Source organism: Myodes glareolus, chromosome 14 (assembly GCF_982192425.1).
Source record: "Myodes glareolus chromosome 14, mMyoGla1.1, whole genome shotgun sequence".
Classification (NCBI taxonomy): Eukaryota; Metazoa; Chordata; class Mammalia; order Rodentia; family Cricetidae; genus Myodes; species Myodes glareolus.
In genome coordinates, this window is record NC_142039.1 from 12,344,380 (window position 1) to 12,358,006 (window position 13,627).

Below are 13,627 nucleotides of genomic sequence, written 5' to 3' on the forward strand. Positions count from 1 at the left end.
TCCCAGACTGCTTTCACTTCCCATCTTTATCACACCAATAAAAACCTAACTAGAACACCAGGGAAGGAAAAAAGTGTGGGGAAATGCTGAGAAGCCATTGCAAGCTTAATCAAAGGTCAATAAACATGGTGACAGAAAACCATCAGAGACCATCAGCAAAGAAATACAGAAACCATTTTCAAGGGGTTAAAGGTCAAGTGAGAGAAGAATTAAAGAAACTGAGGGTAGAGCTTGGGTGACAGGGTTGGTAGTACAAGGAAAGTGAGAAGGAAAAAATGGCAGGATGGAAGAGGTGACAGCACTGTGGCTCCTCACAGGTAGAGACATCTCTTCTTCCAAAGAGAGGAAGGAAGAAAAGAGGGCCTGGGCAATGGTCTGCATAGGTCCGTGTGCTAGGCAGCTCCTGATCTGCACTGGTCTGATGTCATCCTTGTGACTTGCTTCAGCTGACACAGTACTAGCAAGTGTGACACAGAGGAGACTGCAGATCTCCCCCTGGAGCTTGTTCTTTCTAGTCCTTAAGGTTCGGGGGACACAGCTCAGGGCTATGCACCTGCTAGGTGTGATGTTAGTGCGAACTGTCAACTTGACGAGATCTAGAATCGCCCATGAGACAAGCCACTGGAGACCCCTATAAAGCACTAACTAGGGTAGGTCAGCATCTGGGCATGCCTATAAGGGAATTTCTTCATCAGGTTAAATGAAATGGGAAATCCCCTCCTCCACCCCCGAACATAGGCAGTACCTTCCTTCTAGGGGTGGCCTAAATATAAGGAGGTCTGAGGGTTCTTACATTTTGACAATTGCCTTTGTAGCCTTTAGGCCAAACCATCTATTCTATTGCTACTGCTGGCCACCCTCTGCTGACAACAGAACCCAGTGACTTCAGTCTTCCAGTATTCACTGAAAACCAGAGTCTCTCCAGGAGCCTCAAGGATTTGAGTGTTAGATTGAGACTGTCGAAGCAGCCAGCCTTGTGCACCAAGAGACTACCAGTTCTCAGCCTCTCCAGTGTGAAGACTGCCATTGTTGGACCATCCAGACCATGACAGGTAAACCAATCTAATAAATCCTTCCTTAGCATAGGGTCACTTGATTGGTTCTGTTCCTCTACTAGGCAAACACGCCACCACTGAGTCAAATTCCCAGATTCCTCTTGATGCAACTCTGAGATTAGTATGTGGAGGTGTCGACTGAAGGTGGAAGCTGCCCAGGATCTAGATCACCTTGCCACCAGCTTATCTAATAGCTAGACAAAGTTGCACGGCCTTGAGGGATGGGTGGGTAGCAAAATCCACTGTCAAGTAGTAAGCTAAAGATTACTTCATATTATAGCAAATCTCAAAGGGTTTTGCTCATGTTTTTACTGAGAGAGAGAGAGAGAGGATTCTGCTAGCAGAGTAAGAATCCATGCTATATAGTCTGCAAGGTCATGACTGCCCAACAGTATTTAAGCTGAAAGGAATACAGGATTTTAAAAATACATTTTGTGCAGTGGTTTGACTGTGAAATGCCCCACAGGCTCATGTATTGGAACACTTGGTCCCCAGCAGGTGGTGCTGTTTGAGAGGGTCATGGAACCTGCAGGAGGTGGAGTCTTGCTGGAGGAAGTCCTTGCTGGGGGTCACCTTTGAGGCCCTATAGCCTGGTCCTACTGGGATGTTCTCTGTCTGTTTTCTGAATGAGGATACGGTGGGGTCTGCCAGCTTCCTACACATGCTGCTATGTCACCTTGTCTTCTTTGCCATGGCAGCTCTATGCCTTCTAGAACTAGAAGCCAAAACAAACCTTCTATTCATTTGTTTGTTTGTTTACTTATTTATTTATTTTACATCCTGACCACAGATTCCCCTCCCTCCTCTCTTCCCAATCCCTCCCCCTACCTATACTCCCCCACCTTCGGTCCTCTCCTCCTCTGATTCTACCAGGGGCAGGACTCTATGGGTTCAACAAAACCTGGCCTATCAAGTTGTAGTAAGACTAAGCACCTTCCCTTGTGCTTAGGCTGGGCAAGGCAATCCAATATGTGGAATAGGTTCTCAAGAGCCAGTCAAATAGGAGCAGGGGCTGTCCCAAACCTCTCTCTTAAGGCATCTTATCAGGAAAGAAACTAATACATTTTGTATTATTTATCATGATAGTAATCAGAAGTTATTGTTGCCATCACTTTTACTGCCAACAACAGCAGAAGTGAAAAGAAGAACAATAGTATTGGCATGTGTGACTGTACCCACGCAGCATTACACAGGTTCAGAGGTGTGTGCACACGTATTCCTCATGAAGAGGAAGAGAAAAGGCAATTTAAGCTAACAAGTCTTTGAACAATAAACAAATTCAGAATGATGGAAATGTGCAAATACTTAGCAAATAAAAGCTTCAGCTGATGGGTTTCAAAATAAGCTAAATGTGCAAATACTTAGCAAACAAATTTAGCCAGCTTTCTTACTCTTAGAAATTAGACATTTTAATAAAAATTAAAATTTCAACAGTAAATAAAAGCTTCAGCTGATGGGTTTCAAAATAAGCTAAAAAAATTCAGAACAAAACAATAACGAGAAAACGAGTGAGGGGAACACACTTCTTCCTCATACATCTGATACCCGAGAACCAGATGATATTCAAGGACAGACTGAGATTTCTACAACTCAAGTGACTGACCCTTGTCAATGCACACAAGCCAGGCACAATAGACAAAGAAGTTCACAGCAGGGCACATTGAGCCAAGCTGGGCAACAGCAGAGGAATCACAATTCTCAGAGTGCGGGAGAACTGAACGTGCCCACATCACACTCGGCAGTAGAATACTGCTGTGCTCTGACAGCTCTAGAAACTAAACCACAAACCAGGGCCTCGCCAACCCAAAGGCAAGTGGTTCTCATTATGGAATATTATACCCAGACAAACTAGTAATTAAATGTGAGGCTACAACAAAGACATTTCCAGTTGGCAAGAGCTTCAAAAACTTAACCATTTGCTCGAAAGCTCTATGTCGTCTTGCCGCCCTTAGTTTCAACAACCTCTGGAAACTTTGCACCCCAGGCCTTGTGTGAGGTAGCCGTTGCTTCATGCTGCATTTGCTTTCTTTTTCAGGCACAAAGATTCATTTGTCTATCCTGGCAGGTCTAGTTTTAAGCTTCTACCTCCTCCAAGGATTGTCTGTCCCAGCCATCTGGGTGCATGCTTCCCTCTCCTGCTCGCAGACCCTTCTACTCCACCAGGTATTTCTGTTCTACTTTTAAAGACGCTTCAGTAGGTAAAAGACCTCACTTGCCCCCTTGTCCTCTAACTCTGACTCTACAGTTCCTCCTGTATATCAACTATACCAAGCACAGCCCTTCTGACATAGTAGACACACGTATTGAAAAGAGCAGTCAAAACAGAATGCCAGTCTACTCTACTGAGAATATCACTTCGAGACTATTACATCTGTGTGCCGCCACCTCCCTACATCCAGATTTCCTGACATAGTCTCTACCTACAGGGCAGATGGCATCACTTTGACAAGCATGGAGGGTAAAAAAAGAACATTATTCTTTCAATAAAAAAGTGATTGTCTGATGCAATAATTTCAGTTCTAGACATATACACAAACTAAATACATGTCCTAGTTTGTTTTTCATTGCTGTGATCAAATGCCATGATAAAAGCAACTCTGGGAGGGAAGGGTTTGTTGACCTATAGGTTAAATGGAAGGCTCACATCAAGGCAACTTGAAGCAGAAGCCACAAGGGATGGTACATACTGGTTTGCTCCCAGGCTTGCATTCAGCAACCTTTTCTATACAGCACAGGACTCCCTGCCTAATGATATTACCAGTCTACAATGAGTTGGGCCTTCCTATATTAGTCAGCAATCAGACAATTCCCTATAGGCACTCGCAGGACAATCTGATAGAGGCAATTTCTCTGAACTGAGGTTTTTTTTCCCCAGGTATACCAAGTTGACAACAAGACTAAGACAACACTTGATGAATTCAAATATTTCTCATCCTTGAAAAAGTTGGTATGCAAATGTTCATAGAGTATTCACAATGCTGAAAAATATCAACAATCCAAATGCCTCCTAATTGATGAACTTGTCGAATGTGAAATACAGATGTTCATGATATATTCTTTGACAAAAAAATGAAGGTATGATAGATGCTCCTGAATAAGCAATAAAAACGTTAGGCTAGAGAGTACAGACAGTCACAAATGACAGTTACAACCTGATTCAGTGGAAACATATTCAACACCCAGAAGAGATGCCCAGAGAGAAAGTTGATCGAAAGCTTTCTAGGGCAGGGGAGCGGCAAAGGATGAAAATTAACTTAATGGGCTTGGGATTTCTTATAAAAGAAATGAAATGTCCTAAATTTGGTTGTAGTCTTGATAGTACAACTCTAAATAAGTATCAGGTTTTTTCCCATCTTATTTTTTGGAGACAGGCTCTCCAAATGTTATATGAGCAGAGTTTGTGCCCATGTTCCTCCCACGTGCTAGAGCTATAGGCATGAACTACTGTGTCTAGCTATGGAATGTATTTTTTCACTTGTCTGTAGAGGGTTGGTTTTTTTCTCTTTGGGAGCCTGATACCCAGCTCCCAAATAAATACGTGGAAACTTATTATTACTTATGAATGCCCGACTTTAGCTTGTCTTGTCTCTACACTGCTTTGCTTACTTAAATTATCTTGTTTTTCTTTAAGTTTTGCCTCTGGACTTTTTACATTTCTTTATTCTACATATCTTTTCTTTCCTTCTTATTCTGTGGCTGGCTGTGTGGCTGGTCCCTGGCGTCCTCCTCTCCTTCTCCTTTCTCACTCCTTGCTTTCCTCCCTAGATTTCTCCTCTAGATTTCTCCCTGCCTACCAACCCTGTCTGTTTCTGTCTCCTGCCTAGCTATTGGCTGTTCAGCTCTTTATTACACCAATCAGGTGTTTTAGGCAGGCAAAGTAACACAGATTTACCAAGTTAAACAAGTATGACATAAAAGAATGAAACACATCTGTGTACTATTACACAAATATTCCACAACATAAATTAATATATCTTAAATTAATATTCCACAACACTTTCTCTTAATTTGCTTATTAAATGCAGATTATGTTATTTCTTACAGTTATTTAGACTGGGGAGTGAGAGATTAGGGTCCTCGTCAGTTGAGGACTATGAGGGTTAGTGTTGTCATCTTGACATAATCTAGAATGACTGGGAGATGGGCTTCTGAGCATGCCTGTGTAGTTTATCTGGATTACAATGACTATAGTGGCTAAACCCACCTGTTATGGGTGTCACCATTCCCTGGCTGGGATCCTAGACTCCCTAAAATGGAGAAAGAGAGCTGAACATTGGCACAGCATCCATCTCTCTCTGTTCCTGATGTAGTGTGTTGTGACCAGATGCTTCATGCTTCTGCTCCTTGGCTTCCCCACCATGATGATGCACCTTTGGGTTCTGAGCCAGAATGAACCCTTCTCCCTTAAGTTGCTTCTGTCGGGGTATTTTATCACAACCACAGAAAAAGTGACTAGGATGAGGGTCTCCTCTCTCTAATAGCACACAGAAGAGGAACAAAGACAAGGCAAGAAAATGAAGAGGCCAAATTCTCTGTGAAACTAAACCTTAAATAAAAACCTTATTTGTACAGAAGCAGCATTAATACCTTCATGAGGGTGGAGTCTTGATAACCTAAACACTTTACATTAGACCGCGCCTTCCAACATTTGCACTGCGGATTCAGTTTTCAACACATGGACTTTGGGAACAAGCTTGAAGCACAGCACAAAGAAGGTCCCGGTGTTAGCAACCAATGGACAGAACTAGAGGTCACTGCAGCACCCAACTAAAAGATCACCCTTGTCACAGTGTCACAGTTTTCAGTTTCCCATCCCTTCTCTGATTCAGCCAGTAAACACTGATTTGGTGTCTAGTGTACGTCAAGCTAACTGTCAATGGGGGTTACATCTCCATATGTCTCACTGTAAAAAAGAGAACCCCTTAAATCACATCACTCGTCTTTAAAGCAGCCTCAAAGCATATGAACTTTATCTAGGCAGCGCGAGCAAAGAATGCCAGAACCGAACAAATCAAACATCCGGGACCCAACAACATCAAGGTAAAAGAGAAGGTCATCCACAGATATTAATGCCTCAAACACTGATCTGACCTCTGCCCACTTAATGCATACTATTTCAGAGAGGCCATGATGAAACGGCAGGAGAATTCTGGGTTCTAGTGGTTGCGTGGCTGCCTAGTTACATAACCTTTCGTAAGTCACTTAATTTCAGAAGGCAGTACTTTTAGGTTTACTATTTTCCAATTGCCTTATTTCATAGGTATAATTATGGCAGTTAATGGACAATGTAGTTCATCTTTATATCGGGCCAGGCACCAAAAGCAGCTGAAGTCTACTCCAGACATCACACATATATATTAATGTGATCTGTTGGCCAACTAAAAATAACAATTTGTAATACCTTTCTTTTTGAGGGGGTGATTATACAATAAAGGTAGAAAATGTTTGATTCTTTCAGAGCAGATATGGACATGTTTAGATTATTTTAAATCAGGTCATTAATTCATGTGTCTTTATTTTGACTTGTTTGCTTTTGTGACAGGGGCTCATGTATCTGGCCTCAAAATCCATGTAGCTGAGGATGATCTTGAACTTCAGCTTCTCCTGCCTCTACTTTCTAGTTTATTTGGTGTTGGGGATGGAACCTAGAACTTTCTCTATGCTAGGCAAGCACTCTATTACCTGAGTCACACCCTGCAGCTGTAATATACTCATTTTTAAACGCTAAGGCCTCATTTTGAAAAGGTCCCACAAGGGCATGAAGGCGGACGGACAAAGGAGGCTACAGAAAAACAGCCGAGTGAAGAGGAAGCCCTAGCTCTAATTCTGCTAGGCATTCTGTCTGCAAGGAGACCAGAGCTAACACAAAGCCCACCAAGCCATGATTTGAAACAAAAGCTTCAATCCCAGTCCTTCCACCTTTAATCAGAACAAATTCAAATTTTCACCCCAGATTTAGTCATTGGAACACATCAAAGGTTTAAGGTATTGACCTACTTTGACAGACACATGGATATAAATAAACTACTTTGATCAAACATAGGAAAGGGTTTTTTCCATGACTTTGCCTTCCTCGTTCTTTCATATTTCATATTATTTTCATCTAGAGCAGAGGTTCTCAACATGTGGTCGCAACTCTTTCGGGGGCTAGCGTATTAGGTATCCCATACACCATATATTTAGATTACAAGTCCTAACAGTATTATAAACAGAATTATAAAGTAGCGATGGAATAATTTTCTGGTTGCGGTCAGCACAGCATGAGGAACTGTACTAAGGGTTGCAGCACTCGCAAGGTTGAGGACCTCTGCTCTAGAGTGTCTTCGGGCAGTGTGAGAAAGAACACGAGCCTGGCTTGACTTTGAAGTCACACTTGGATGCACGCTAGACTTAGACCTTTCCGTAGCTACGCCCGTGAGTCCCTGACTTAACAGGGCACAACCGTGGACAAAAGCATCCCAGTCAGATAATTAAAGATTTCCATGGCCAGGTCTATAAGTCACTGTAGCAAAATGGGGATGACCCTGAACAATGGTTTAAATGTGTGAGCATCTATTAGCTGCAAACAGGAAAATCTTATTTTTGACATGAACAGTGCTGATGTTTTTCTTTGCCTTTTCTTTCGGTTCAGGTGCAAAAGATGGAACGTAGGATTGGGTTCTGAACCACCAGCACGTCTATGACAGTGTTCTCTTGTGGCAGATTTACTTTACCAAATGTTCGCTACTTGGAGTTCTTTAACTTCAGCCTCCACAGTGTTTTCCAACGGCTAATTTGGGTGAAGAGGTAAGTTGACGGCAACTGGGCCTCACTTTGCTTTTCAGTTTCCACTGCCAGAAAGTCCTCTCTGCGGCTGCTCTTAAGGTGTGTCTAGCAATTAAAGCTGGGAGACCTGGAGACAGCTTCCCTGCCAGCTGTTGAGGCAGAAACGCTGCTCTGCAGAAGTCGAGGTAGCTTGGTAACCACTGCAGCAGCTGTGCTAGAGACCACACTGCACAAGGTCTGTCCACGCACCCAAGCCATGCCTCCATTCCCATAGCAACACACGAGGACTCCCCTCCTCCTAGGGACGGGGTAGCCAGCAGAAACACTGGGATCATGTCCTGATTTTCCTAGCAAGAGCAGTGTCTCACTTACTCCTTTTCGTAGTAATTTTTTTTCCCCAAAAGGCGGCCAATAACCATGCTGGAATACGTCCACTCAAAAGTTACAAACCAAGACACCTTCAACTTGAACAACAATCTATGCTTTCAAATTTGCTAGGATTCAAATGACTGCAGGGGCTAATAAAATTCCAATTGTATCAGTAATGACTCTGTCCTCGTTTCACAGCCTGAGTGAAATCTAGCCTGAAATCAAGTCCTTACAGACTGATCTCAGAACTGATTTCGCAGTTTCTCCTCTGTGAGCTAGCACGCACTTCCTCATCGTGGAACAAAAGAGGAACACTTTCCAGGGGAAGGCGTCCTTTCATCAACGAAACCCTTGTTGCTTTATTTCTCAAAAGCAGCATAAGTAAACACATACGGAGATAGCATTATAAAACACCTATGAGGTAAACGTTAGGAGAACACTTGTTTTAGGCTAGGGAAATAAACATTGGCATCAAGACTCGTAAACAGAGATGGCTCATGGCAAGATCAAGCAAACTATTTTGGTAATACATTCACTTTTTCCTCTTTGAGTATTCGGAGATCCTTTTATTTGTGTTTAAATTGACCTCCCACCACGGAAACAAGTTGCTTAGATTATAAAACAACATTAAAGATTATTATTAATATCACATTTCCCTTTAATTATGACTGTGTTAAGTCAGCTGATGGAACACTCCAGTGGACCAGGTGTGAGCTTAGGGGGATACATTCGCAGGCAGGCCCTCAGGGACACAGTGCCTTTCCCCTCAAAATATATATTTTTACCTTTGCTTTCTCCAACTGTGCCTGGGCCTGCCGCTCAGCTTCTCTACGCACCGCCTCCCGGTCCTCTTCCAAAGACACATCTGAATCGGATGGACGGCTGGTGTAGGAGTCTGCCGAACCCTGAAGAGGAGAATGGATATTTTTAAAATAGATCCAGCATGTGATGGGCGCACTGGAGAAGCCTCGCTGGTGTGTCGGTTTGCTTCCTGAGTGTGCAGTAAATTCCTGAAAAGAGGAGCAAATGATGCATTTTGCTGCATCCCGCCTAGAAAACCCCACTTAACTCTGTAGATTCTTCACTTAGGTAGTAATGTGTACCAACACAACATTCCTTCCCAGGCTCATTTACCAGAAACGAGCCCTTCTGGAAGCCTCTCCTTGTTCCTTTATCATTAAATCGACTCCGTGGTGCAGTGCGGATCTGAAGGGCAATGAGGTGTTTCAAGGATAACTCCAAGAACTGCCTGAGGGCTGAAGCAAGTGTTTACAGCCAGAGAGACCAACAAAATGCACCCAAGGCAATCTGACGAGTTACAAACTTGAACCTTCCACGATCTCACGGCTATGATACAACTTCCATTATCATCTTAAAGATGCTTTCAGCATTCGGCTTCACCTGCTACCTTCTCCGACTCGATCGATGGTAAGACTCTCCAGCCTGCTTCCCTCCCACTTTCAGAAACATACTTAAAAATACCTGCACGCAGATATTTAGTGAGAGCTGGCTACAGAAAACACCTGCTCGAGAGATTTCCTCTGGTAATAAATCACAACGCAGGCAAGGGAGCTCGGAAAAAAATGACAGGAATCTCCCGAGCTCCCTCTCATGCAATCATGAGCGTATTAACTAAATCAAACCACCCTCTCCGCAGGCACTTGCTGCAACAACAGACAAGCAAAGAAAACAGTGTCGCCCCCGAACAAAAAGCCTTCTCGCTTACACAGATGTCCGAATTCTTCAGCCTTCCTCCCTTGGCTCTTTTCAGAAGCCTGATCCAGGTGGCCTTCATGAGCCGGGTAGAGCCTTTAGCGTCCGCAGCTGTAGCGCCGGGCACAGATTCTCAGAGCGCGCTGAGCCCTGGAGAATCCCAGCACCTTTGCCATCCATACTCTAGGAAGCCCCTCTTCTCAGTCCCCCTCTCCACTGGGGCTCTCACTCCCAGCCCCAGTTGACTCCTGTCTGAGGAGAATCTTCTTATTTTCCCATCTCAAGAAAGAAAACACACACACACACACACACACACACACACACACACACACACACACACACACCACACTCTAATGATTTCTATTGCTTTCAAAATAAAGACAGGTCCAAGTGCAGAGACCGGCTTCAACTTGTTTAAACTTAATGCATTAGATTACTCTAAATAATCTCTTTCCTGCATTTGGCTCGTTAAAGGAAATTAGTTTCAAGAGGACATTTAGAAAAGAAAAAAAAAGTAACAAGGCAAACAAACCCCCCAAACTATGCCCTGGTATTTCCAAGTGTAAAGTTCAAGCCTTATCTTTAGAGATCTGGAGAGGGGTGGTGGGGGGAGGGAGGATGCACTCCCTGCACTGGGCATGCTCCACATGAAGATTCTTTGCAGATGCTGGCATCATACTGTCGGGTTATGTCAAACTGCCATTTTCCATCGGAAGTGTAAACAGCTGGGAGGGTCTCTCAGCTCCTACCGTAACAGGCATGGGGTGTGTCCATCAGCTTTCTGTTCCAGATGAAGCCACGTCTCAAAGACAAAACTTGACCATCTTTTTACTGAATAATCATTTCCCATTCCCTGCCATAAACAGGATTTGCCATGCCATAAGTAATAATTCATATCATCACAATTAGCATGACACACAATATTAAACAGCCAAAATAGAATATTGTAATATATCCTATCTGAAACTATTTTTATAAACAAGATGCAAGACAGAGCTGTGGCCAATTAATTAGGGCACATAGTAATCACAGCTTAATAAAGCAATGGAGTTGATGGAGCTCAAAATGACTGGCCTGCTTCTCACAGTGAGAAGCCATCACCCGAATAAGTGTGGGAATTGTTGTAGTGCTGCAGATAAGGACCTTCCAAAGCTCTGCTGGTTTACTAGCTAGTGTTAACATCCACAGAATACACTGAATCCAAATTCTTCCTGTGGAGAAGGGGACTGGGACTTAGGGGAAAGATGGAGGTAATCCACGTCCTGGGTGAATGTTCTTACATCTTTAATGTTTCCTTATGAAGAAATGCATGCTGCCAAGTTTCACAAAGTTTGAGAACAAATTACATCTATTTGAGTATGGCAGGGGACTGCTTTGTAAAGTCTCATACAAATAAGAAATGTGTTATTAAGAAAATCTTAGCGGGGCAAAGAGGCATACACACCTCTTACATCATCACGCAGGAGGCACAGGCAAGAGGATCACGAGTTTTACTGGACTGGGTTACATAATGAGATGCTGGCTCAAAATAAATAAACAAATTAATTAATTAATTACAATAATAATAATAACAACCTATTTACCTCCCTTCCCTTCCTTTAAACACTCAGCTAATACTACTTTACAGGAGCCAAAGGCTAGGAAATACATCAAGCAGGGACTGCATAGTAATCGTTAAAAACTGACTGAATCTGAACTCAATATTATGACATAAAGTAATGGTTTATTTATATTGTTATGAAGTTAATGTAAAGTGTCAGGGACTTAAAAATTCCTGGCAATTTTTTTTTTTTGGTTCAAGCAAAATACAAAAAGGAGAAATTAATTCCCAACACAGGAGGGTTTCTAGTCTTCCAAAACTCCTCACAACGGTCGCATCCAACTGGGCAATAATCAAGAGGCACAGCTAGACTCCGCAGGGACCCTGGGTCCCTGCTGTTACCAGTGTGGGCATCCAAAAATCAAACAGCTAAGGTTCAGTTCACATCCCAGTGCAGAGAGAAAGACTCTGTCCTTGCTGTAATAGTCATGTCCATCCAGAACGCCAGTCTCACGGAACGCTTGTCTATCCTCCAGCCCTTATATTCTTTCTGCTTGCTCTTCTTCTCCATTGTTCCCATGACCTTAGAAACAGTGACAAAGAAGCTTCACAAGACCTCCTTTCAGACTCAGGACTCCAAAGTCACACTCATCCTCTGGACTTTGATCAATTTTGAGTTTCTGTGCTAATCACCACCCGCTGCAAATGAACTCACTGCTGTTCTGGGGACCTGAACAAGAACGCCGTAAGACTAGAGCCAACGCCATTTCACCATGCATGCTGGAGAGTTCATGAGGTTCCGCACCCCACTGAGGGATTAGAAGAAGGTAATGTTCACTGGGGTAGAGGGGTGTCATTTTCTTCAGCAGTAAGCCACCTATATGTTACCCATGTACCAATACATAACTCTTCCTGGATTATGCTCAGGAAAGCAGCTAAAGTTAAACTCAGTGAAACACACACACACACACACACACACACACACACACACACACACACACACGAGGGGGGGATGAAAGTAGGAGGGAGCTGTGATAGGAAGAAATCATCAATGGGAGAGAGAGGGTGAAAGGGTGTGCATGGGGGGGGGCTGTCAAAGTCATATATACACATGAAACTCTTCTGCATTAACAATAACTAATGTATTTATCACTCTACAAAAAGAACTCATTATTAAATGTTTTTAATATGGGTTGGTCAGACGACTCAGTGGTTAATAGGACTAACTTTTCATTCAGAGAACCCGAGTTCAAATCCTAGCACCCACATGACTGTTCATGACCTTCTGGAACTCCAGTCCCAGGGGATCTGCTGCCCTATTTTGGCGTCCTTGGGCACCAGGCATGCACATGGCACACAGAAATACATGCAAACAAACCACCTATAAACATTAAATAAATAATTCAAAATATTTTAAAAGACAGAGTTTCTGTCATTAAGACCCTCATGTCATCAGGGAGAATTCGGGAGACATGAACTCGTGGTTACTTCATTCTCTTTTAAGCAAAGTAGAGTTTATTTCTGGCAACCAGCTGTAACTTTTGCACAGACTAATCATTTTATTGGTGTTTCCAAGTTTAAAGAGTTCAGTAGTCTTTAAAAATCACTTCACTGATGTTTGTCAACGATCTTTGGAATATTTGCAGCAATTTATTAACCTCTGACTGCCTTCTAAAATGAGACTGTGAGCTCCTCTTCACGAGAGCGCACTCTATGTCTACGACTATGTACTCACAAAAGGGTTGTCAGAGCAAACATATGTACCTATAGTGAAATGAGATATGTGGCCATGTCCTAAAATTCTCCGATCCTTGAACAGCCAGTGTTGAATAGTACAATGTTTAGTGTCCAGAGTTGCTGCATTTTTGAAAGTCACACTTCTAACGGAAGCCTTGCACCTAACCTCCTTCCTTCTGGGAGCAGGGAATTACGCAGAGAAAGGTGAGCTATCCAATTAAGCTTTTGCCTTTGGTACCATATGGACTTTCTGGGTCATGATGCTGGGAGGAGTCTTGAGTTGAGAACATCTGGCATTCATTTCCATAACTATTGGACGGGTTCATTATAAAATGTATCTGTGATGAGCTGATTGCTTGTAGCATTTGTCCTTGCAGATACAGCACACCTTCAGCTATGCATATTCCTCTTCTACCTCCTCATATTCGCATTGCTACAAAATGCAAGA

General features: G+C 43.0%; 1 protein-coding gene across 13 annotated transcripts in view; it reads right to left on the bottom strand.

The window, feature by feature from the left end:
• The window catches only part of Cacnb2 (calcium voltage-gated channel auxiliary subunit beta 2), a 357,246-nt gene that overhangs the window by 97,598 nt on the left and 246,021 nt on the right, over positions 1-13,627 (bottom strand). For 10 of the 13 annotated variants that reach the window (XM_048460678.3, XM_048460677.3, XM_048460673.3 and 7 more), the window contains one exon: positions 8,975-9,094. In XM_048460678.3, the coding sequence (XP_048316635.2) occupies positions 8,975-9,094 (120 nt within the window). Of the gene's footprint in view, positions 1-8,974; positions 9,095-9,915; positions 10,473-13,627 lie in introns of those variants that run through there. The other 3 variants (XM_085699052.2, XM_085699050.2, XM_085699049.2) reach the window with 3 other exon arrangements.